The 22795-nt window shown below is 42.8% G+C and overlaps 1 protein-coding gene across 1 annotated transcript in view; it reads left to right on the forward strand.

The window, feature by feature from the left end:
* Myc (bHLH transcription factor Myc) overlaps positions 1 to 22795 on the forward strand; it is a 40311-nt gene extending 17516 nt beyond the window's left edge. Inside the window, exon 3 of the mRNA XM_076779230.1 lies at positions 11962 to 22795. Within this exon, the coding sequence (XP_076635345.1) occupies positions 11962 to 12572 (611 nt within the window). The 3' untranslated portion in view covers positions 12573 to 22795. The remainder of the gene's footprint in view (positions 1 to 11961) is intronic.

The following is a 22795-nucleotide window of genomic DNA, read 5'->3' on the forward strand; positions in this document are numbered from 1 at the left end:
GACATATTAAACTATATTATTCGATGAAAATCGAATTCACTTTGTTGGAGATTTATAGTTATATAACGTTCAAAGTCATGGTCTTTTACTCTAATTTATGTTGTTTCGCGATATTTTTTTCCAAAAGATTAACACGGTCGTCAGCCTCTAGAATTCCATAGACGTTACGCTATATTTTTGTACGCGATGTTGAAGGAGCTATACGAATTTTTTAACTACAGCGTCCTTGAGCGATTTCTAAGGACTCTGGTTCTTTTATTTTAACGTTTCGATATACCGAGCGAAAAATGTGTCTGGTCGACGAACCAGGATGCCTTCGCTCTTACACCAAGAATTAGGAGGTCGGACATCGAAATGTCAAACTGGCAAAACCTGATTTTGGAATGTTGACCGGCATCAGCGGCGATCAAAGAGTGTCTTTTTCTTCTTGTCGCGCGTTGAATTGCTCGCTTTGCCTTTTTCCCCAGTTTAATATGCAGTGACTCGCGTTCAAAATTCTCCGCCATTCTTGCCTTTACATTATTATTCATAAAATGTAACACTCGAGCAGGATACTTTTGCAACGAACGATATAATACTTGTACTTGCTCGTTTGAATGCAATGCGTTCAAATAAATACAGCGATATATATTTTCACACTTTTTGTTAGTAAAGTAATCGTAGTAGGATATCTTTCACGGTTAGATTCCTTTCCCATAACATTTTTCTTTTTTTCATTAAAATTTTATATTCTACATTGATCCTGCAATTGTAACGATACAGGTAAAATTTATTTCACTATTAATAATGATTTCGAACGCGTGCAGTGGAGTACGACACGGGGATCGGTATAAGTAGAAACAGTAAGTAACGAACAGACGCGCCGGGCAGACCGAGTTTGATCGCACGTACAATCCATAAATATCCAAATTCAATTATCTCGAAAACGAAGCATTCCACGAAGAAATTTTATTCTATACTTTTCACTTATCACATAAAATCACACCCTTCTCCGTACCATGGTTGCTGGTGCACCCTGTATACCACTATTTTTAACAGAGAAAGTAAGACATACCGAGAAAGGAACGTTCGATACAGCTGTTGGAAAGGAACCAAGAGCAAATATCACGTTTGCTAATTAGAAATTCGAATCTGACGACGCCCCTAGGGAACGAGTGGGTGTAAATTCCTTTTATCGTTTCTCGAAGTTTCTTTTCACAAATTATTTTCGTTGACTGTTTTATTCTATTCGGTGAACCAGCAGAAACGGTTGCGTAACATTGCCCCATATATCGTTTCTACCAGGAGAAACGACACCCCCAACGAAGGAACGTCCAACGCAACTGCAAAGTTACCCCAAGAGGAAACGTTGCGTACGTTAATTAGAAATTGATAATTGATCAAGCCCCAGGGGTAGTGGGAGGTTGTCAAGTTCTCTTTCACGTGCCTCCCGCGCTCCGTAGCCCCGATCTGGGCACTCCTTTTCTCTTCTCGATCGGTGCCGGCAGCCGATCGTCCTCTCCTTCTTATTGCATTTCGTTCTCCCGAGACGGCATGCCAGGCTGCGCTCTCTCGCCTACTCTCCCGTGGTCGATCGAAGGGAGAAGCAAGAAAAGAGCTTGCCGGTGACAGGGAACGTGTAAGAGAGTAAGTAGTGGGGCCGAGCGTAGATAGATCGAGAGCGAGAGAGAGGAACGTAAGGGAAAGGCGAGGAAGAGAAAGAGACGGGACGTGCAACAACGGCGGGGCAACTGGCATTTTCCGTGAGTCAATCGACCAGAGAGAAAGATGGTGGAGAGAAACTGCTTATTTTCGCGTCTTCTTTCGCGTGTACAGCGCCATCCACGGTGCAAGTCGAAACCCGTGGATGTGACGGTTCTCCAACATCGATGACGCGGTGCATCTCGTTCCGTGGGCGGATCTCGACGAGTGGGCTGGGCTTAATGGTGTCTGGTCACCGGGTCGTTTCCTGGCTACTATCCCCCAGATACGTCTGCCGTATTTCGATTCTCGCGTAGGTTGTTATCCAAGGTAGTATCTCGCGGCTTGCTTTCCAAGTGCATCCGTGTACTCACGCGAGCACAGGGCGGATACGCAGCCGAGGCTCGTAATTGGACTTGGTCGTCGGATAGTAACGCGTTATGGTCTCTGATTTTTTTTTTTTTCTTGCACGGTTCTTTCCTTCTGCCCCCCCACCCCCCCTCCTTTAAATAAAATAGAGTCTCGAGAGTAGCCGATAGCGAAGAAAACGGGGCGTGGGTGGTTCGAGTTGTTGACGCGTACCTTTAAATCAAGGGTTGTCCACGGTGGTATTTAGAATGTCGCCGGTGTGCGCTCACTGCGGAAGAATTTATCATTAGCTACGGGAGCGAAGCAATTCCAGTTCGATTTATTCTTGGCTGCTTGCGTTCTCATGGAAGTCGTAGATTTTTGGTTCGACAATCTCTATATTGGTATTTTAGCCCCAAGAAACAATTAACTTCCAGTTTTTCTGAGCATTTTGAAATTTAGACGTGATCTTTATCGTACGGGTACAATTTATGGTGTAAAATCTGGAGTAGTACAGGTTTCGTGGACGACAGGTTAAAGCGTTGTGTGGTCGTCCAGTGGCCAGTGGGATAGATCGTTCGCGCGATAATGCCGCGAAACAAAAGTGTAGGAGAGAAAGTATTTCTTCTTACGGCCAAGTGTACGTGCTACTTTTCGGTAAGATTTTCTTCTTTTACGACTTGTCGTGTTACGTCCGTGGGAAAAAGAGCTACCACCTCGTACGATGAGTAGTTTTTCATTCATACGAGGGATCCTACAACCGTCTATGAAATCTTTTCTTCTAACGAAGAATTTATTACAAAAATTGCATTTTACTCAAAAGAAATAATAAATTCCCTGGAATCTTCAGGGCGAAAAGTAATAAAACGAGTAGCTACAAGCCGGGAAAAGGAAACGGTGTTTCTTATCTACAGGAAGTAATAATAAGTATAGATTAAAGAGTAATAATTGTATTTACGAATCCGCGTTTACTGTATTTTCGATTCCTGTTACTTGTATTAGAAATTGTAATAGTAAAAACAGAAGTAATGTATCGTGTGAAAATTACTAATGTTGATTTTAATTTTAAATATTGTATCGAACGCGACCGGGGACCCGTAGATTTATCCAATATTTAAAAAATCTGCAGAGCAACTGGTACGACGCCTCTTTGTGGTCGATTTCATGCCAGCCGCGATCGTTTCGCGCGTTTTTCCGTGATCGTAGGCGCGAACACGAGAGCAGATCGCGCGTGCGCGCGCTCAGTTTTGTAACTGGATCGGATGAGTCCGGCTGGTTAGCACGAGGCTGGTTAGCACAGGAGTCTTGGGCACGACGAGATTTATGACTTCGCCTTATATACGAATGTACATCGAGTGACCAGGAAGAGAAACGTGCCGTCACGTTCGCATATGTGGCTCCGGCCAAAGGGATCGTCGTCTCGAGATACTTTGAACCGTGGGACTCGTTCGGCTAGAATTCCACGAAAGTAATTTCATGCCGACACCGTCGCGCTTTTTGCCCCCGATATCGTCGGGATTCGGTCCGACACGGATAAAAAAAGAAAGAGAGAGAGAAAAAAAGGCGACCAGGGCGATTAAATGTTACTTTGAACCGTTATTGACCCTAGATTTTGGTATATTTAGAAGTCGAAGTTATATCGACCGTCGCGTTATCTGTCTACGCTTAAAACGGGGTGCTCGATATCTCGGGAAGCTCTAGCGCGGTTACACGTGGTCTCCGGAGCAGCCGATGATCCATGAATGACGAATTAACGACGACGTGGCGGGGAGGAGTTCGCATAGGTCGCGTCGATGCAGACCCGCGAGCTGATTTCTAACCGAGCTTGCATGGACGGTTTCCTATCTGCCGGTTATTATCGTGCAAGTAACGGGTCATCGGACGTCTCGAGACCTACATATCGTTTGCTGCTTGATACACAGAACTCGAGTATCCAGAGCGTAGCCGAGCGTGGGGGGCATGGCTGGCATTTTCCTTCGCAATCTTTTCCTATAAATTGCGTCAATGAGCGCGGAGCGTCGATATCGCGATTGCACGAGCCGAGCCGTGAAACACACAACGCTCAGCCTTCGTTGCCAACAACGTTAACCGCGACTCTCTCGCCTCGAAAGTTATCTACTTTCCCCTATGACTATAGCAACCGATGGAATTTTCACGCCCTTCCCGCCGTACGCTACGATTACGAACGAAAGCTCAAAAAGTTCTAAGTTAGATCTTACTCGATAGTACCCGATAACATCGAAGTAATTATGAAATATACGATGATAAAGTTTGGTGAGAATTTAGAAAATTCGATTGACAATTGCAAGGAATATAAGACTACAGGCGCATATTATCAGCTTCCCGCTAATGAATTCCCGTTTAAACGATGTGATGAAAGATACGGGTTTGCTTGTGGACTATACTTATCGAGTCGAGTCTAGCTCGAGGAACTGTTTCATTCGTCTTGCGTTGATAACGATATAAAACTAAAAATAGCTACCAAAAAAAAAATTGTATAAATAGCCTAGATAATTCAACTCTCTTTAAGCAGTTCAATTTGCGCAAAGAATTTTTAAATACGCAAAAAATCTTTCTGCTGGACTTTCTATCGTGAACGTACTTCGATTTGCCCCTGTAGGAAAACCACGAATATTTTCCCACATAAAACGTTTTCCTTAAATGGTACACTATAGGCTTACGTGCAGTCGGGGTATTGTTTCGACTTTTTTTTATCACGATGATCATAATTATTGGCCGTCTAACGGGACGTAATACCGAACGTTCCAACATTATCAAACTAAATTCCATAATTTTTATCGGCTCGAATCCAGTTTCTGATCCGACACTCGTTTCATTTATCTTCGAACCGGATCGAAGTAACGTCTGATACGTTCACTTCTAAAGCGAGCCACGCTACATACGAAGTATCGCATTGTATCGTGTCTATTTTCGATCGGTAACAGTTCAATCTTCGCCCTAGAAATATTATTATGGTGTTCCAAAAGGCATTGCGTATTTAGTCGCTTTGCTATCCGGTGAATTTTAAACCAGCTATCGAGACGTACAGCGTTTCTTAGACTGATCGAGAAAACAAATTGAAAATAAAGAATAACATCTTTTCGTTCGAGACTTTGTTTTCGAGGTAAGCGAAATTGAAAATTTCTCTGATTCGCGCGCGATCTAGTAAATCTGGCGCGTCTGTCCACTGCTCGCTGTTTCTACTTTCGCTGAATTCCAAGTCTCTCTACTCGAACGAAACAAATTTTTATTTGTCATTCCAGAGCCAATTACAGTTTTGGCTATGACTATATAAGGCTCTCGTTTGCTCAGTCTCGTGTTAACGTCAGAGATGTATATTAAGCGTAATTAGAACCTGAAGACTTTTAGGGACACTAAAACTGATTTCACCGTATCTAGAGACTACGTTGTACTTGACCTGAAATTATCTTTTCTGAAAGTGGGGTTTCATTAGAAGGTAGAGGGTTATCTGGGTAGTAAATTCTTGAATTTATGTAGGAAGTTCCACGTACCAAAGCTTATCAAAGGCTTGAACGATGTCGCCGAATGCTCGTGAGACGTGTTTCTTCCATTCTAATGTTGTTACTGTTTGGTTTATATGTTTGTTAGATAGTCGAACGGTAATAATTCGTATAATTTTTGAAGAAAAAAAAATGATTGGGTCCATTATTTATACGTATCCATTAGAACCACCGAAACGGTCAGTAGCAAAACGCGAACAAACGCAAACGCGCCGTGGCCCTTGTTGGACGCGTCCCACGTGTAATTTAACGAAACGATTGACTGCATTTTGTCGTACTAGCTCATGTGTGTACTCAATGCCCGGTAATCTAATCTTAATCTCTTCTATTGTAAGCTGCGAAGCCGGTGTCTCGCGTCCAGGAGCATTTACTACGAAGGCAAATGCAACGCGTTCGTTCTTTATTGAAACGAACGACAATGTGTGCTTTAGCCGAGCCCGGTCTGTAAATTGACGGTGTTGCGTACACTGTTCCCATAAAAATTAAAAATTGTAGAATATATTCTAACACGTTCAGTGTAAAGTCGAGATCGTGCACATTAGAGCACACTGGATAAGACTTACGTAACAATTTGTTGAACTAAATGTTTTAATTATACTTGCTTAATCGTGAATCCCATTTGTTACAATATGGATTTCCACGTTTACTCTGGCACGATCCGTTGCAACATTTGTCAATGAATCATATTTATCATTTTCCCAAGTATCGTAGTTTTAATAGTCTGTGTAACATTCACGACACGATACAAGCGTTCCTCTCAAATGTCACCCACATCGTAGCAATTGTACGAACGCGTATGGCTGTCCAAATAAATAAATAAAAGACGGAAAGCCGGTTGCCGACGCAAGGGTTGATTTCCATCTCGTCGATCGAGTTCCGGTCGAACGGTAGTCGGTCAGAAGCGATAAAATGGCGGGGAGTCGAACGCGGAGGAAAGTTAAAGCGGGGTCTCCACCCTGTTTTTTCGTAACGTGTCTGCCGGGCAAAGCCACCGGTTCGATATCACGAAAACTCTCGTGCCCTCCCCTCCCCCGTGGCTTTCGTCTCGCGGTCGCCTATCCCAACGAGAGACGAGACTCGATCGATTCGCGTCGACGTAGTACTATGGCCTGCTTACACGGAGAGCACTGACCCCCAAGGTCGCTCTTACGCGGTTGCACGTGCTGCGGCAAATTGACGTTACTCTCCCCCTTCCCCGTCTCGTTGATCATCCCCCCTCCTCCTCCGCCACCTCCTCCACCTCCTCCATCGCGCGGCCATCGCAAACGCGCCGCGGGTCTCGCAGTTTGCGCGGTACCGCTCCGTCGACTCTCTTTTTCTCGGTGTAACCGTTTCTAACTTTCCTCTTGCCGCGCGCGTTTTACGATCGAGAGCCGGCCCGGCGACCTTTTCCGGTCGGCCACCTTGATCCTACCCGCGACAGAGTTCCGCGTGACACACGCGCCCGTCGACCGCTTTCTTCGCCTCGTGGCAATTTTTGCCGGCCGATTGGCCCCGCGTTTCCGCCACTCGAATTCGATACCGCGATTACGCCTCGGCGCGTGCGACGACGACAGTCGGTTTCCACGTTCCGAGCGACAGATTAGCATCGAACACCATCCGGCGTCTGGGTTCTATCCGTCAGAGGAACTTTACGGTGCGTTAGTGGCAACAGTGGTCCATCGTTAACACGTCGACGGTGGTCCCTGGCGAACCGGGGCTTCGAACGTGTACCGATATCGTTTAGATCGAAAGAATCCTGATGTTCGAACGCTTTTAACCCTTAAGTGGATTATCGGAGCCACTCCGCAAGTTTAAACTAATAATTATTTATCGAGCCCCATTAGTACGCATTGTTTGCATTTTGAAACATTAAAATCCTTCAATCCATTCAGGAGTTGTGACTTTTTAAACATACACATGAAATTTCAGGGGAATCGTTCGTTCATGGCCAGACATTGTACTTTTGGCGAAGAATTTTTTTCTCGAAAGTGCGTAGGATTTCGAGGTTATGTCTATTCACCAAAATTGATTGCAATTGACCCCTGAAACCGAAAATAATTTTTCCAGAATGATTTGAACGTTATTCGTGTGAAATAAATTTTAGTATAAAGAGTCTAACGCAAGGAGAACAATATGGAAAAGAATTGTTATAAAATCGAAACGTTACTCACTACAATTCTTGTATTCTGTATGCACGTAGTAAAACTTTTATATCAATTAACCGTAATTATTTTTAGTCGTTGAGGAGCATATATAAAATGATACGAAACGGTCTGAGGCCCATCGCTTGTCGCGAGACGTGCCTTGGGGCGACTCTGATCGTGCAGAGGCTCCTTTTTGCTGACCCCAGTGACACGCGAAAACCCCGCAGGGCCCGTACGAGATACCGGAGCCCGTCGTCGAGTGGTTAAAGTAACGCCGTTATCCGTTAAGGTAACGTCGTCGATCCGTGTGCATTGTTGTGAATATTACGAATACGTCTCGTTACGATTCGCGGGGCTTCGTTCTTCAAACGCATCGGTGAACCGTGTCCAATTAAGCATACGATGGTATCGACTTGCGTGGCTGGGTCGACGACAATGGGAATGAAATACGAGACACTTCCTTCCTCGGGAAAGTGGCCGGCGTATGAAGCGATTTAGAAAACGACGAAAAGAAAGAGGAAAAAGGGAAATTGAATCCCGCTGCGGCGAAAATAGGTAACACGTGCGTAGTCCGAGTCAGAGATGGCGGTATTTCGTAGGGGGGAGAGTGTAGGGTCGGAGAAAAATAAAAGAAATGGAGGGAGGGAAGCGGTTTCGGGTCCGTCGCGAATCCCCTAGCGTCGGTTAGGTGAGTTCTGGTTATTTTTAGAAGTTTCGCGCCTTTTAGCATTTGCTCACCGACGACCTGGCGACTCGCCAATTTCGGGAAGATTCGTGTGCCTGGCCTGGGCGCGATGAAACACGTGGAAGCGGTGTTACGACCGGGAGATTGCATTCGTTACCTCACACGTATACGCGCAACGTATGGTGGCATCCCGTTTGGTGGCTTCTTCCTCGTTCCACGACTCTTTCCGTTTGGCCCCGTTTGCGTCTTTAAATGGAAACAACTTGAACGCGTCTAATTAATATTCCCGTTCTCGTGAAATCAATTGCGAACTCCGCGTCGTTTATAAGGACGCGTCTCGCGAGGAAACACCACTTACCCTGCCTCCATCCGATTTTAACCTAGTTTTACGAAGCAGTACGCTATACTAGTCTTCGTTGCTAGGCGTTGGAACTGGAATCGTTTTGAACGTACAAGTTAAATAAATGACGCGTAATTTTATTTCAAACTTTCGATCTGTCCTTCCACGAAGAATCGTTCTCCGTTAGACTGTGTTAAGACTGGGTTACCCGGCGGTACCTTGTATACTCTGAATAACAATCTCTATGATCGAAGTGGGCGTGGCCCGGATGGTAAAAGCAGCTCGCGTGCTCGAGATCGAGGATTCGAGTTCTGTTTATTAGAATTTTTGCCCTTTTTTTTAATTGCTTTCGATTAAATGATAATCATCGTACGCGCACACCGCGAATGCATTTTTACTTTTTGCTTTTCACTTATCTCGAGAACTTGGTTCGCGTTGCAGTGTATTTCGTAGAAGCAATTAATATTACAAGGTATCGTGGAACAGATGATGTGTAAAAGGAAGCGTAACACAGGGCAATGATGCGTGACAAAATACGGCAGCAACGAGCAACTTTCTAAGATACAAACGGGTGTGCTGAATTATTTCAGAAACGACAGGAAGTCTCAGATTATACAAAGTTTAAGTATTCTACGCCGATTGTTATTTATTACCGGTGGTTAAAAAAACTTTTTCTCATAATTATCGCGCAAGCTTGTTGGATTCTGCGTAAACGAACGAGTCTTATTGATAAGGGACAGAGATTTGCCGAGCATTAATTAAAAGTTCACGCTGCGGTTGCAGCGAGCGAGTAAAGTGAAACCGGAAGACGAACCAAGCTTTTTTGCACGCCGAGCGTAACGTGTTCCAAGATATTCTAACTGGGCATTTTTGTACTTTGAGTAGAAACTTTCCAGCCATTTTATATAATGAGATAATTGGAGCGAATTATAGAAATCGATGAACTTAACGATTCCAGAGAAATTGAATCGAACCAGATTTTCGATCCGTTTACATATAATATATACAAAGAGATAAATATACATTCAGACGAACTTTTACGGTGAAAAGAATTCAATAAATGTTATTCTAGAACTCACATTACGGCGTTACAGGTGTTTTAAATGAGTTATATTCATCGAGCCTCGAGTACCGTGCGAGGCACGCAAAGAATATTTTTTTCACGCAAGTAAAAAATACCTCAGATGCACGTAAGTTATGTAAGAACACGCGTGCATCGTGAATGCAAACATTTACGTAGAAAAAACTCACGGCATCGACGATGCAAATATTTGTATGTAAGAACTCGCGCATTACGGATGCAAATATTTAAAAGCATCGAATGCGAGCAATTTTGTTTGATGTTGCAATAAACATTTTACTGCGACGTAGTTGCGCGGAATTTAATTAGACGACTTTACGAGTACGGTTGGTTAATGGTTCGTTTTGCGAACGAGTCGTGGCACAAAGTTCATCCGCGGATCGACGGACGAAACGTAATTGGACCGAGAGTCCCTCGTCGCGAAACGCGTTACATCGACATTGAGCGATTGTATTTCGAAGCTGTCCTTGAGAAAAGTTATGACCCGTATCCGTATGAGAGAGGAATCTGGACCAACCGGATTTCCAGCGATTGTACCAGACGCCATGGATGACACAGTTTGCAGAAACGCCCACGGTGTCGTATGTCCCTTCAAACGCCTCTGTTAGTCACGTGTTCCTGAAGGATTTCATTGTCATATTGTCGCGTGTAATCTTTTCCTTCCTTCCTTTCCGCTCGCACCTCGTATATCGCCCGCAGACGAGAATCTCAAGATAAACGATATCAACGGGTTCGCAAATGTCCAGACGATGAGATTTTCATAGGAACTATCTGTGCCGTCTCTTACGATATAGCTGCAGTTTTTGGCTTTAATAGGTTTTTCGAATTAAAGATATATACGGTTCGTTATTCGTTCGGCGCACTTACGACTAAAAACTATCTCTGACCCAGTGACCACTGCGGGTCGGTGGACAGTTAACGCGTTGACCCTAAATCGAGCCCACGAATAATGTCAACGACTAAGGGACGGAAGAATCAGGCCTCTTTATCCTAAGTATCTTTAAAAAAGGGTTTTTAAAAAGAAATATTTTTTGCAATTTTTCATTTTGAACATCCATAAACGATAATTCATATTTTATATGAATATTTAAGGTATCCTGACAGGTATTCCTTAGTCTATCAGAGTTAATCATTCGCGCTCGATAAAATAAAAACGAGTGGGCAGAGAGCAACAAATACGAGCAATGTATTTCCATGAAAATTTATTTTACGCGACAGCGGGGCCTTACGAGTAAGAAAGTTTCAATGGTCCCACTGTGGGGGGCCTTTTCGAAGTGCCGAGGGTTAAACATCCGGTGCAATTTCTTCTACTTGGTCCGTGACTTCTCATTCTCTTATTTCCCGAAGAGTTGTGTCACGATCTTTCCGCTGTTTGCAGTCGGCCTTCACCCTGAATATAGAATTGTCGAGGTTAGGACAGAGGCGTGCTTGTTCCGTTCCAGCCAGTTAGCAACGTTTTACGACCGTTCGTGGCTGTTGATAACTTCTCGAAGAGCCAGAGGCACGCAAAAATTCTGCGTCTGTCGACGATATCCTGCAGGCACCCGTTTTTCGGACTTGTTTATTTTTCACATGTAACTTTCATACTTAAACCACCAACACTCGATTTAACTGCTCTTCGTGGGTAACGCATTCGTGAAATAGATATAGAAAATTTAAGACTTTTACTACTATTAACTCAAGCACACTTTCTTACGAAGTAGATAGCAAATACTCCAAGCAAACATATCTTTTCTTCCATTCTTTGCTTATGTATTTTGTCCTATACAATCACTTTAAAACAATAATACCGTTGTGTTTCTTCCGAGAGTACATTCAAATTCTTCGCTGGATGTCACTTCAGAGGGGACAACTGAGTGCAAAGGGTTAAATTATTAAAACTTAACGATGAACATTTTCGTTGTCTACGTAAGGGTTGAAATATCTAAATATCTCGAAATATGGATTTTTAAAAGTAAAAATTGATGATTCAGTAATTTTAAAATTTGATTACTCCGACGTGCATCCGTTTAAAAACAGTTTGTACTCCGATAGAAGTTGCGTAAGAGTAATTTATACGACGTTCGGTCAAAATACGAAACGACGAGAGTGGGACGTAGACGGCCCACGCGTCATCGAAAGCGTCAACGGTAAGCCGGATGAAATTCTTCTAACTTTGGTTTCCGTCTTGTCTGTTACAGAGGAGGAGGAGATAGACGTGGTGACGTTCGAGAAACCTTGCAGACCAGCGGCGTTACCGACGTACCCGAGCCCCGCTGACCAACAGCACTTCCAATTGACGGTGAACACCGCGTTCAAAGACAAGAATCCGGCACCGAGGCCACGCGGCAGGCCGCCGTCGAATCCCGCGCGAAAAAGGACCGCGCAGCCCGATCACAAGCCCGCGAAACGCGCGCGTCACAGGACCACGTACCAGAGGAGAAACAAGGTAGGACGATGTATGACAGTGTCGTCGCCGCCCTCCATCAAGATGACAGTGCAGACCGCCTCGAGAAGCTCGTCCGACGACGAGCTGGACACCGAGAAGAGAAGCTTGCACAACAACATGGAACGACAGAGGCGGATAGAGCTGCGGAACGCGTTCGAGGAGCTGCGCGTTCTCGTCCCGGCGGTCGAGTCGAAGGAGAAGGCACCAAAAGTCGCGATACTCAGGCAGGCAGCCGTGTACTGTGATATGCTGACCGAGATCGGTCAGATCACCGTGGCCAAGGTGACGGAGCTCAGAAGGCGGCAGGAGAAGCTCAGAGCCAGGCTCAGCCAGCTACGGAGGAGTCTCGCCATGACGCGTTGAGGAGAGACTCTGGGAATCGTATCAGATTCAGCCGAACGACTGGCCAGCTCGGTACGTTTGAGTCGAATTGAACGCGGATCGGCAACAATCTCGCTCTCGACGTTCGCGGTTCCGTCGCGTTTCAACGAGATTGTGCTCGGTCACGGCGTAAGGGATGATTTCAAGCACCGAGGAAGACACGGCGTTAAAGCTCGGCCCGGACGGAAGAGGAACGCCTGGTTCACGGTTCTACGATCCATGGTTCGATCGGGATCGCGAAACGTCGGACAAGGGCGAAGCAATCTTTCGATCGGTTCCAGCGGGAGAGCGCGGAGATCGGAGTTTCGTTTACCCGATGGAAAGCAACGCTCGAAACGTCGACACACATCGAACAGAATGTAAAGAATTGGTGCCAAATATTAGGGGAGATCGAGGCGACGAGATGACTTTGGGGACGATTTAGAATTTGGTCGGATGCGTGGAATCGACCGGTTTTCCGTTTTTTCCTTTTTAGGAAAAGGAAACCGCGGAGAAAAGGAACTGCGAACTTCGGATCGCGTTCGATAAAGTCACATTTTTATTATTGGCGTTTCATCGCGCGGATTATCGACTGGGACCGGTTCCGAGAAACTTGAGAATGCGGTGAACGTTCGAGGAAAAATATATTACAAGGAAATTTAACGATATTCGATACATAGACGAATGTTAAGATTGTTTTCTCAGCGCGTCGGACGTTTCCCTTTTGTTTTCTTCTTTTTTTTTTTCATTTTAAATAAAAGACTTGCATTTAAATATCGAGACTAATCCGACGAAAGTCGAAAAGACGATGGATCGTTCGGGATCTCTCATTCCTCTTGAATTTCGTCGGCAAAGCGAAACGTGCGCGCGCAACCGTGGAAATGAAAATTTATCGCAATTTATCCGGTGTTAATAACGCCAGTTCCCAACTAACTGGTCTTCGTATTTCTCGGGCGAACCGGTTTCAGGGCGTATCGTTCTTTTTGTAAAAGAAAAAGCGGGAAGCGCATTCGGACTTTGATCGTCAGTCGGACGGTTCTTTTTCCAAAACTCGTATCGATAACTGGGAAAGAAGTTACTCGTGGAGGTTTCTTTTAGCGATTTTATATTAAAAGTTAGAACTGGAAGAGTTGAATGCATCGACGTTTGACTGGTTCCTGCTAATCGTGCAGCTCCCTTCGCGACCGGCGATAAATAATATAAATTTTTTTTTTTTAAATAGCGGTCAGACGAACGCAAAAAGAAATTAATTAGCCCCCTCTGTCGTCGAACGAGTGTTGGAAAACTGATTATTCGGCGACTCCGGGCAACGCGATTGTCCCCAGTCGTTCCTCGTAGTTTTAACGGAAACGACTGCGCGTCGAAAATTTGTTAAGGGTCGTGGAAACGAGCGGCAAAACTATGATTCTTCGATTTAAAAAGAAAAAAATACCCTCGGTTGTTTCGTACGATCACGAGTGCGTTCAACGATGCCATTTAGTACGAAAGCGACAGCTGCGATTAACTAATCTCTCCATTGTCAAATTCCATTGTTTCCTCTCAACAATATCGCGCTTGTATCGCTAAAATAGGTAGGTGTTCGCCGATCGATGATCGCTGTGCGATCTTGAAAAGAAAAGAATAAAAAAAAAAAAAAAAGAAGTTCCGACGCGTAGCGCCTTCGATAGTTATGATCCGATGCATCTAGTAGTGGCTGTATTCTGGGAATCTTGCAAGTAGGTGAGCGAATGAGTCACGGGCTTGTGGGTGGAAAACAGTTTGCATCTAGGACAGAGAGAAAGAGGGCGAGAAAGAGAGGGAGAGAAAGAGACACGAATACACACACAGGACTCGTTCGCCGCGTACGTTAAAATTCTAATTTCGCGCGGTCCCTTTCTCGACGGAGAAAACGTCTAGTTGCATTTTCGGATCGAAAGTCTTTATTTCGTCCGCCTTGCTCTTTTTTTTTTTTCTCGAATCCGGTGCGAATCGGGCGCAGACGGGACGTTAGTTTTGTCCTTTTGATAAAGTCGAAAAAAAAAAACAGTACCGATCCCGGAGCGATATTCAGTCTTCGCGATACTTTCAAACGGGTGCAATAAGCAAACGATGCGAATAGAAAGCCTCCGTAGCGGACCGTTACTTTTGTTATTAATTATTATCGGACACCGCTCGGCGAAGGAGGGAGACGCGGCGGCCGAAAAATCGGGACAAGGATCGAACGATTTTTTTTTTTTTTTTTTAAGCTTGATCGATCCGACGACGCGCGCACGTCTCGAAAGTTTTTCCACGTCGATGAAAGTCGCGACGAGAGGTGGATCTCACGAGCCCCTTACGGAAAGAAGAGGGGGGGGGGCGTAGAATTTCGGCCCGGTTTGTCTTTTAGTTTGTCCGTCAACGGTGCTCGCGAAGTAAACGTCGACGCGATTTTACAGGAAAAAGAGATAAGATTTTTCCCGCGAGGTCCACAGAGGCCTGACTACGCTTTTAAATGTATATAAACACTGTACATATTATATGTATATATACATACATGTAGGTTTATTTATATATATATATATACACACACACATGCATACGTAACATACTAGCATATATAAAAATTATATACACGAATGAGCGCGCACTCGCGCTCGTCTCTGTGTGTACGTGTGTGCGAGAAAAGGAGAGAAAGAGAGCGCGTGAAAAAAAGTATAACACTACTAATTATTGACTTTAACATTAATATTATTATTATTAATATGTCTTATTATCACCATTATTATAACTACTATTATTGTTACGAGTTTTAGTTACGAGTTTTCGAGCATTTCATTGCTAACATACAATGATTCTTAATAATTTTATTACAACGAACCGATCGTTTGCACGTGAACGATCGTCGCGCGATTATTCGCTAAGATTTAAAAATCAATAAATGATGAGATATATATATATATATATGTATGTATATATACATGTATATATATATATATTAGGGATTATATTATTATAAAAAATATATATATATGTGTACGTGTACGAATATGTATATGTATATGTATGTATATGTACTATTAACGAAACGTCGTCGCGGCCACCGTAGAAATCTGTTTCTCGACGGGACAGGAGCGCGAGTGCCGGTGCTCTCGCGTGGGGGTGAGATAAAGAGGCAAAATAATGTGTTCATTACATTTGTAGGTAACAGTATTCGTTTATATACATACTTTTTACGGGCTATCGAGAAGATGAAAAAGAAAAAAAAAACATTGTTACAGGAAGGAAAGACCTTTCGGGTGACAAGCTTCTTTCACACGCAGACACGCATACGCACGCGCGACACGAAAAAAAAAAAATACAAAAAATCACACACACACACACATAAACACAATGGACAGATACACGCGAGCGTATACGTATGTTTACGAAGCACAATTCTTGCTTACCAAACGCATGAACACACTGAACGGTATAACGAGAAAGGGGGAGAGAGAAATAGGGGAGGGGGGCTAGCGGAGAATGTGTACGGTCGACAATGGTTCGCGCACGCGAGAATTAAAGAGGGATCGTAAAGTCGCATTGTAACGGAGTGGGGGGAAAATAACAGATTGACCGACGACGGACGCGTACGAAATGCAAAGGCGCGACGAGATCGGGCTTGGGAATCGACGGCGGGATCGTAAGTGGCGTGCTGCACGTGCATCCGGAAATAATGTCTCATACGTATTCGTCATTCCTCGTCCGGGTGCGACACACACACATATATACACGCTCACACACTCGACGACCAACACGTACTTACACGTTTTACAGACGAAACGCACCGGCGTACGCGCGCTAACACGGGTACAGGTTAATTAAAGACTTAATCGACGACACGACGAAACCTGAATTGCAACTCAAGTGCTTCAAATTTATATAGGTACAATATAATCGCAGCGAGTAATAGTGCAGTTCGGAACACGGGTGAACACATTCGGTGATCGTTCGGAGGGAGCGAGGGGAGGACTCCGGTACACCAGAATCCGTTTGAAAAGTGCAGAAATTTAGGGGTAAATTAGTTGTACGCGTTTATAGAAAGAAACACCAGCCGTTGGTTCTCGAACGTTTTTTTCTTTTCCGTTATAAATTGCGTTTTCGTTTTACGTAGAAACACGATTAGCGGTTCACCGGTTCTAAAAAGAGATATCAAGTACTGAACGATGCACAAAGGCCTTACATAATTAACCACGGTAGAGTTTTCGACGTTCTCGCGTACGCGAATTCTAGGTGTGCGTAGCTTCCGTTATATTTTTGACATATTTTTTATACGTTAACCCTGCGATCGCTGAAGGATATTAAAAAAACGCTTTACGCGATTCTAGGAATCACTACTCACGGAAGCAAAGGCGAACGCCGCGTATGTTATTAAATGAAACACAGCAATGAAACGAAAAGACTAAATAAATGAAAAGAAAAAAAAATGAAGTTTTTATAGACGATCGATTCGGATATCCGAGCGCGTCGGAATATTATACAAAACATTGTTCACATACTCAGGATAATAAAGAGACGCCTTAATTTTTAATCTTGAATTCGGTCTCTGTGAATTACGGATATATACCTTCGCGTACAATGTCTGTATCTATGTACATAAGAAAACACACACGGTGTAGAAAAATAGGTATATATATATATATATATATATGTTTCTCTTTCTCTCCGCGTAAAAATTCTGTCGGGGTCTCGCGTTTTTCGTTCCAACGCGCGGGCCTGTCGATCGAAATAGAAAAGAAAGCTGTATCGGCCACGTTTCGAAGTTCTTCCGCGTTTGACGAACACAGAAATTCGTTAGTCGAAAGGAAACTCAACGATACATTATAATATAGTATTGTACGGGGTGTTCCGCTCGAAACAAGCTACCTAATTATCATGGAATCTCGATGATTGCGTTCGAACCTCGTTCGTTGCGTCGCGTCGCTTAGCAACGAGCAAAGTTAGAGGTGGAGGGGATAGATAGTAGCGGGGCACCGTCTAATTAGATTGGTTACCTCGGTTATTGCACGAACGTCGATACCTTAACCTCGTTTGTCGTGCAATTATCAAGGTTCCGTCGTTTCTCTTTTAATTATAGCGGTACGTGGAAATACTTCCTACGTAATTCGATTCATTCTAAAGGGTGAATACGTCCTAAGAAAAATGTTCTTTCCATTATAATTGTTTTCGAAGCTTTTAAAGTCATCGATACATTGTTACGCGCGTACATATTTTCATTTAATAAATGTTGCTCGAGCATCTGTTGTACTTAACGTTACTATGCATTCAACCATTATATTATAATCTCAAACGACTTAGACTGGGACTGATACGTCCACCGACAGTGATGTATCGTCAAAATAGAAATACAATAGAAAACAAATATGTATAGTAAACAAAAGTCGGTGACAAACTTCGATGAAAGAAAACAAAGTCGAATCGAGCATTTTTCTTAGGAACGTGTCCCCGTATCCAACGGAAGTAAAGGCCTGTTTCGTGTGGGACGCCGTGTATATAATATACATACCTCGCAATAGACTTCGCCTTTTTAAGACGGTAGCCTTCTCTTCGCGCTGATAAAATAGTAATCCTCGTTTAGCCGCTTTTTATTTTTCACTTGCTCGTATATCCGACCTGTGAGTTCTCTGTATCGTGCCAAATCAATGAGGGAAGGAAAGGTGGACTGAGAGAGGAACCATAGTTACGGATTTAGGCGAGCGTTATTTAGTCGAATTTAGAAATCGATGATTATAGAATTGATTAATTGGAAAGTGCGATTCGCTTTACATAGCTGAAACTTACAGCTCATAGGGGACGCCTTTCTCCGAGGTCGTCGGTCCTCGTTGAACATGCATTTTTCTCCTCTTCCTTTTACCCCTGCTCTTTTAGTTTCTTTACCCTTATATCTTATTTTTTTTTTTTCCTCTCACAAATCGACTGGAATTTCTAGGCCTTCTCTGGACAAAGACATTTCTTCGAAAATTGCTCAGAGAGTAACACTCGCTGATGGATCGCGGGAGCGTATCTTTTTTTTCGGATAATATTGCCTTTTAATTTTTTTTTATCCTTTGAAAATCTTGTTCGGAACGATAGCCGGTGGTGTACGCGTTATTCGACGCTTCGAACACAGAGAATTACTTTTCATTCGTTCCTTTTCTTACACGTAGGATGCGCAAACGCATCTTCGTATATTAAAAATGTCAATAAATATTACATGCAATTTTATGATTTTACGTAAAGATACTTTCGCGTACATCTCGAGCAGGTTGTACCATTCCGAAGGCTGGCGATGGCTTTTTACGGTCTTTCTTTCGGGAGACTTTAACGGTCGATCAGGAACGGAATTTTCGTGAAATTCTGCGCATTGAAATTCTACACATATCGTAAAATCGAATTGGGCCGCGAGAAAACGATATGTCGAGGGAATAGGAGACCCGGGAATAAAAATAATAGAGACGGAAAAAGAATGACGCTCTCCTACGATCCGTCAGCGATTTTGAAGAGTGCAAACGTACCTGCTAGCCACATAGACATTAAAAATAATAATCGTAGTTACTGTAACGTACAGAGAGAGACGATATAAGGAAGATATATCTCGTTTGTAAACGACGTATGTCGTCGTAGCTTTAGCTTAGGAAAGGACAAGGCAATTATTCTAATATTGTTATCATTGTATAAACGACTCGAAGTGGCGCGAGATTCGTATCGGTGAGTTTAGACTTTATAGAAAATATCGTTGTTTACGTTTTGTTTCGTTTCTATTCGCAGCGTTGACGATCGAGTGTTATTCTTTTAGTTTTCTTCGCGAGACGAAGATTATGTTTGAATTCGACGTTCTTTTTGATTGTTGTAAATACGAGCGAACCTCGCGACCACGGCTTCCTTTTTTTTTTTTTTTGTAAATTTTATACGTACACGCGTACAGCGCAGCGTCCCCTCCCCCCGTGTTAATTGTGGACAAACGATTATTTTGCAAGTTCTGTTCTTCGTTAATTATATACGTATATATATTATATATACGTATATAATTATTTTCCTTTTCTTTTTTTTGTTTGTTTGTTCGTTTCATTTTGTTTCCAATTTTTCGACGCGGCCAGCGACGTGATTCGATTCGTTCGCCGATTTGCAATGCACGCATAAACAATGCCACGGGGATGACTACTACTAGTATGCGAGTGTACGTACACCTATGTTAGATATACGAAAAAATGTATGACATTGAGAGAACGAGTGAACGAGAGAAAGACATAGATGCGATTGAGACTGAAAGATTCAGAAATCGAAAGTTTTATATAATGTATATAAATAAATATAGTTTGGTATAAGAAACCGTGTACAGTTGTACCAAACCTTTTGGCGTTAAGATTAATAACGTAAGAAATTTATGGATGCGTAAACGGATCCATTTTTTTTCACGGGAGTAGGGGAACGATGGGGGGGGGGAGAGGATTCTTGACAAGAATACTTAAGCGTAACATTAAGTTTTTTATTCAGAGCAAAACAATATTTTTTATTTATCCCTTTATTTTTATATGACGTTGCTACTGGAAACCGTTTGTACGATGGAGTTCGAAAGGTAGAATGAAAAAGAAAAATAAAAATGAGCGAATGGAAGATCGAGCGCAAGTGATCGAGCAAACGATGGAGAAAATGGCGGACAGGAAAGATTTAATCAAGTCGATGAGCGGGTTGGTAACCAGAGCTACACAACGAAATGACTCTCGAAATAGGAAGCAGCATGACGCGAGAGAGGATCGTGTACAATCGTAAACGGGAGGAGCGAAGGGAAAAATGCAAGTGAAATAAAAATGGAAATTGGGAACCCCGATACACAGGTTTTTGAACTGCGATATTCATGTTATACTATATTATATATTATATGTATATTATATACAGATAGACCGATAGAATCTCTTATTTTTGCAAGAAAACCAGACTCCCGAAAAACGAGAAAAAAAAAACGGAAAAAAATGGAAAAAAAAAAAATAAAACATTGAACAACGTTCGTCGAGGCGCGACGACGAAGACGCAGGACGTGTTCTCGAAATGGTTTTTTTTCTTTCTTTTCTTTTCTCCCCCCGATTTTCCGTCTTTGCGCGACTCTTTCGACGTTGTTTCTCTCATTTGTTCTTCTTCCGTTCTTTATCGATAAGTTCCAAATCTTATTCCTCGCTGCTGTTGGTCGACGAACATTTCGCTCTCGAGACGGAAACAGAAAGGGAGAAGAAAAGTAACACGTACTGCGAGTTTGTTCGTCGCGTCGTACGCGACGGACGCGCACTACAGAGACTTAGCCGCTTTAAACCGGGGGTGGCGTCGTTGGAATTTCGTCTCGATTCGCGCGACGTTTGACGACATAACCTATATACGTAATTGGTAATTACGACACGTAATTACGATACGAATAGGATAGAGTATATATAAACGAGGAAAGCCTAGGTTCCGATCGAAAAGAAAAATCACGCTTCTCAAGGAAACGCTTTTAAAGAAAGGGGGGCAAAAGTACCATCGGAGGGTAAATCGTATTTCGAACGATTCGACAAAGCAAGAGAGAAGGGTTGATTAGATACGATCGTCGAATTCGCTGCTATACCTATTGCTAATATTATCAAGTATCGAGCAATACTATTAATAATTATTTAACATTAAAGGTAACAACAACTATTACTATTCACGTAATTGTATTATATCTTAATAATATTTAATATATAATATTATATAATATATTATATTATACACTTATATATACGTATATAGGACAGCATACCGTATAATCGTTACACCTAATAATATAATATATTATCGATAATATTAATATTAATTATTAATGGTAATTATTCGTAAAGTATCTTACGAAGGATGCTCTTCTCGAGTTTCGTTTCCATGGAGAGAAATTTCAATTTGTAATTCTTGATCGGCCGATCCCGCGGATAATGGACGAAGTTTACGGACCCACCTCCTAAGAGTTCACTGTACCTATACCTCGAAGATTGTTGGATAAGTAAGCGAAAGGAAACGTTACGATTTAACGATTTCACCGGAAACCATCGCGATTGTCGTTCTCCGGCAACGCCGTCTTCCCCCACCCCACCTCGTCTCGGTATATTTCTTCCCCCGGTCGCGGTCGGCTCGGGACCGGACGTTGTCAGGAAATCGTCGAAACCTAAGAGTCACCCCTCCTCCGTACGATTATTGTAACATTGACCTTACACGCACGCATACATGCACGTTTAACGGGGGAAAAAGATGGAACTATAAGCGAAGCGCATCGGTGAAACAAGACACTCTCGGAAAATCTGTAAGGATATTGTATATGTGCATACAAGTACAGGTTCCACGCACGCGATCTTGCGTTTACGTGTACGTGTATGTAGAACGGTATATATTACATTATAGATAGAAAATAATAAATGAAGAACTAATATTTATACCAGAAGTTAATAGTACTATTAGAAATAATATTTATATCTCTATATTTACTATTTGCATATTATATAACGACGTAACCCTCGCCAGTTCCGTAAGATGGATGGGTGAATTTTGTACAGAGAAAAAAAAGAGAGAAAGAGAGAGAGAGAGAAGGTAGGCGAGAGAGAGGAAACGGAGAAGCGTTTGTTGGTATTGTAACAAGTGCCGTAAGAAAATAGAGTGTGTGCACGAAAGTGTGTGTGTGTGTGTGTGTGAGAGAGAGAGAGAGAGAGAGCAGGGAAAGAATGAAAATATAGAATGAAGAAAAATAATAGGTTTTGTACTTAAATTTAAAAAAAAAAAAAAAAGAATGTCGTCCGCGCATCTACACGCATCGTTCGAAAAGTGTTTCTCGGTCAGTTTTTTTTTTTTTTTCATTTTCTTTCGATACACATTTTAAACGATTCTAATTATTTCTTTGCGATCGACTATGCAAGTTGTTTGGGCGTGTCGGTGATCGACGATCTTTTTTGGTTAGACGGAAAACGTGCTCGTTAAGCAGACGTTAATAATCAGTTTTTAAACGACGATGTAAATTCTTAGTGATGCGCATGTACTGCGATTATTTATTTTTTTTTTTTTTTTTTTTTTGTGTTAGCGATCAGCAGCGAAAGATCAGCAAAATGAAAGTCTTTGATGTTTCTTTTTTTCAGGAAAAAGGGTCAGACAGTTCCTTGACGTTTATATTTCGAATTATCTTATTATACGAATAAAGCTATTATCATTTACGCTGGTGCGCTTTTTCTCCTCACACCTCGCGCATCCTTCGTCTCGTGACTCCTGTT

Source organism: Colletes latitarsis, chromosome 11 (genome assembly GCF_051014445.1).
Source record: "Colletes latitarsis isolate SP2378_abdomen chromosome 11, iyColLati1, whole genome shotgun sequence".
NCBI classification, from domain to species: Eukaryota; Metazoa; Arthropoda; class Insecta; order Hymenoptera; family Colletidae; genus Colletes; species Colletes latitarsis.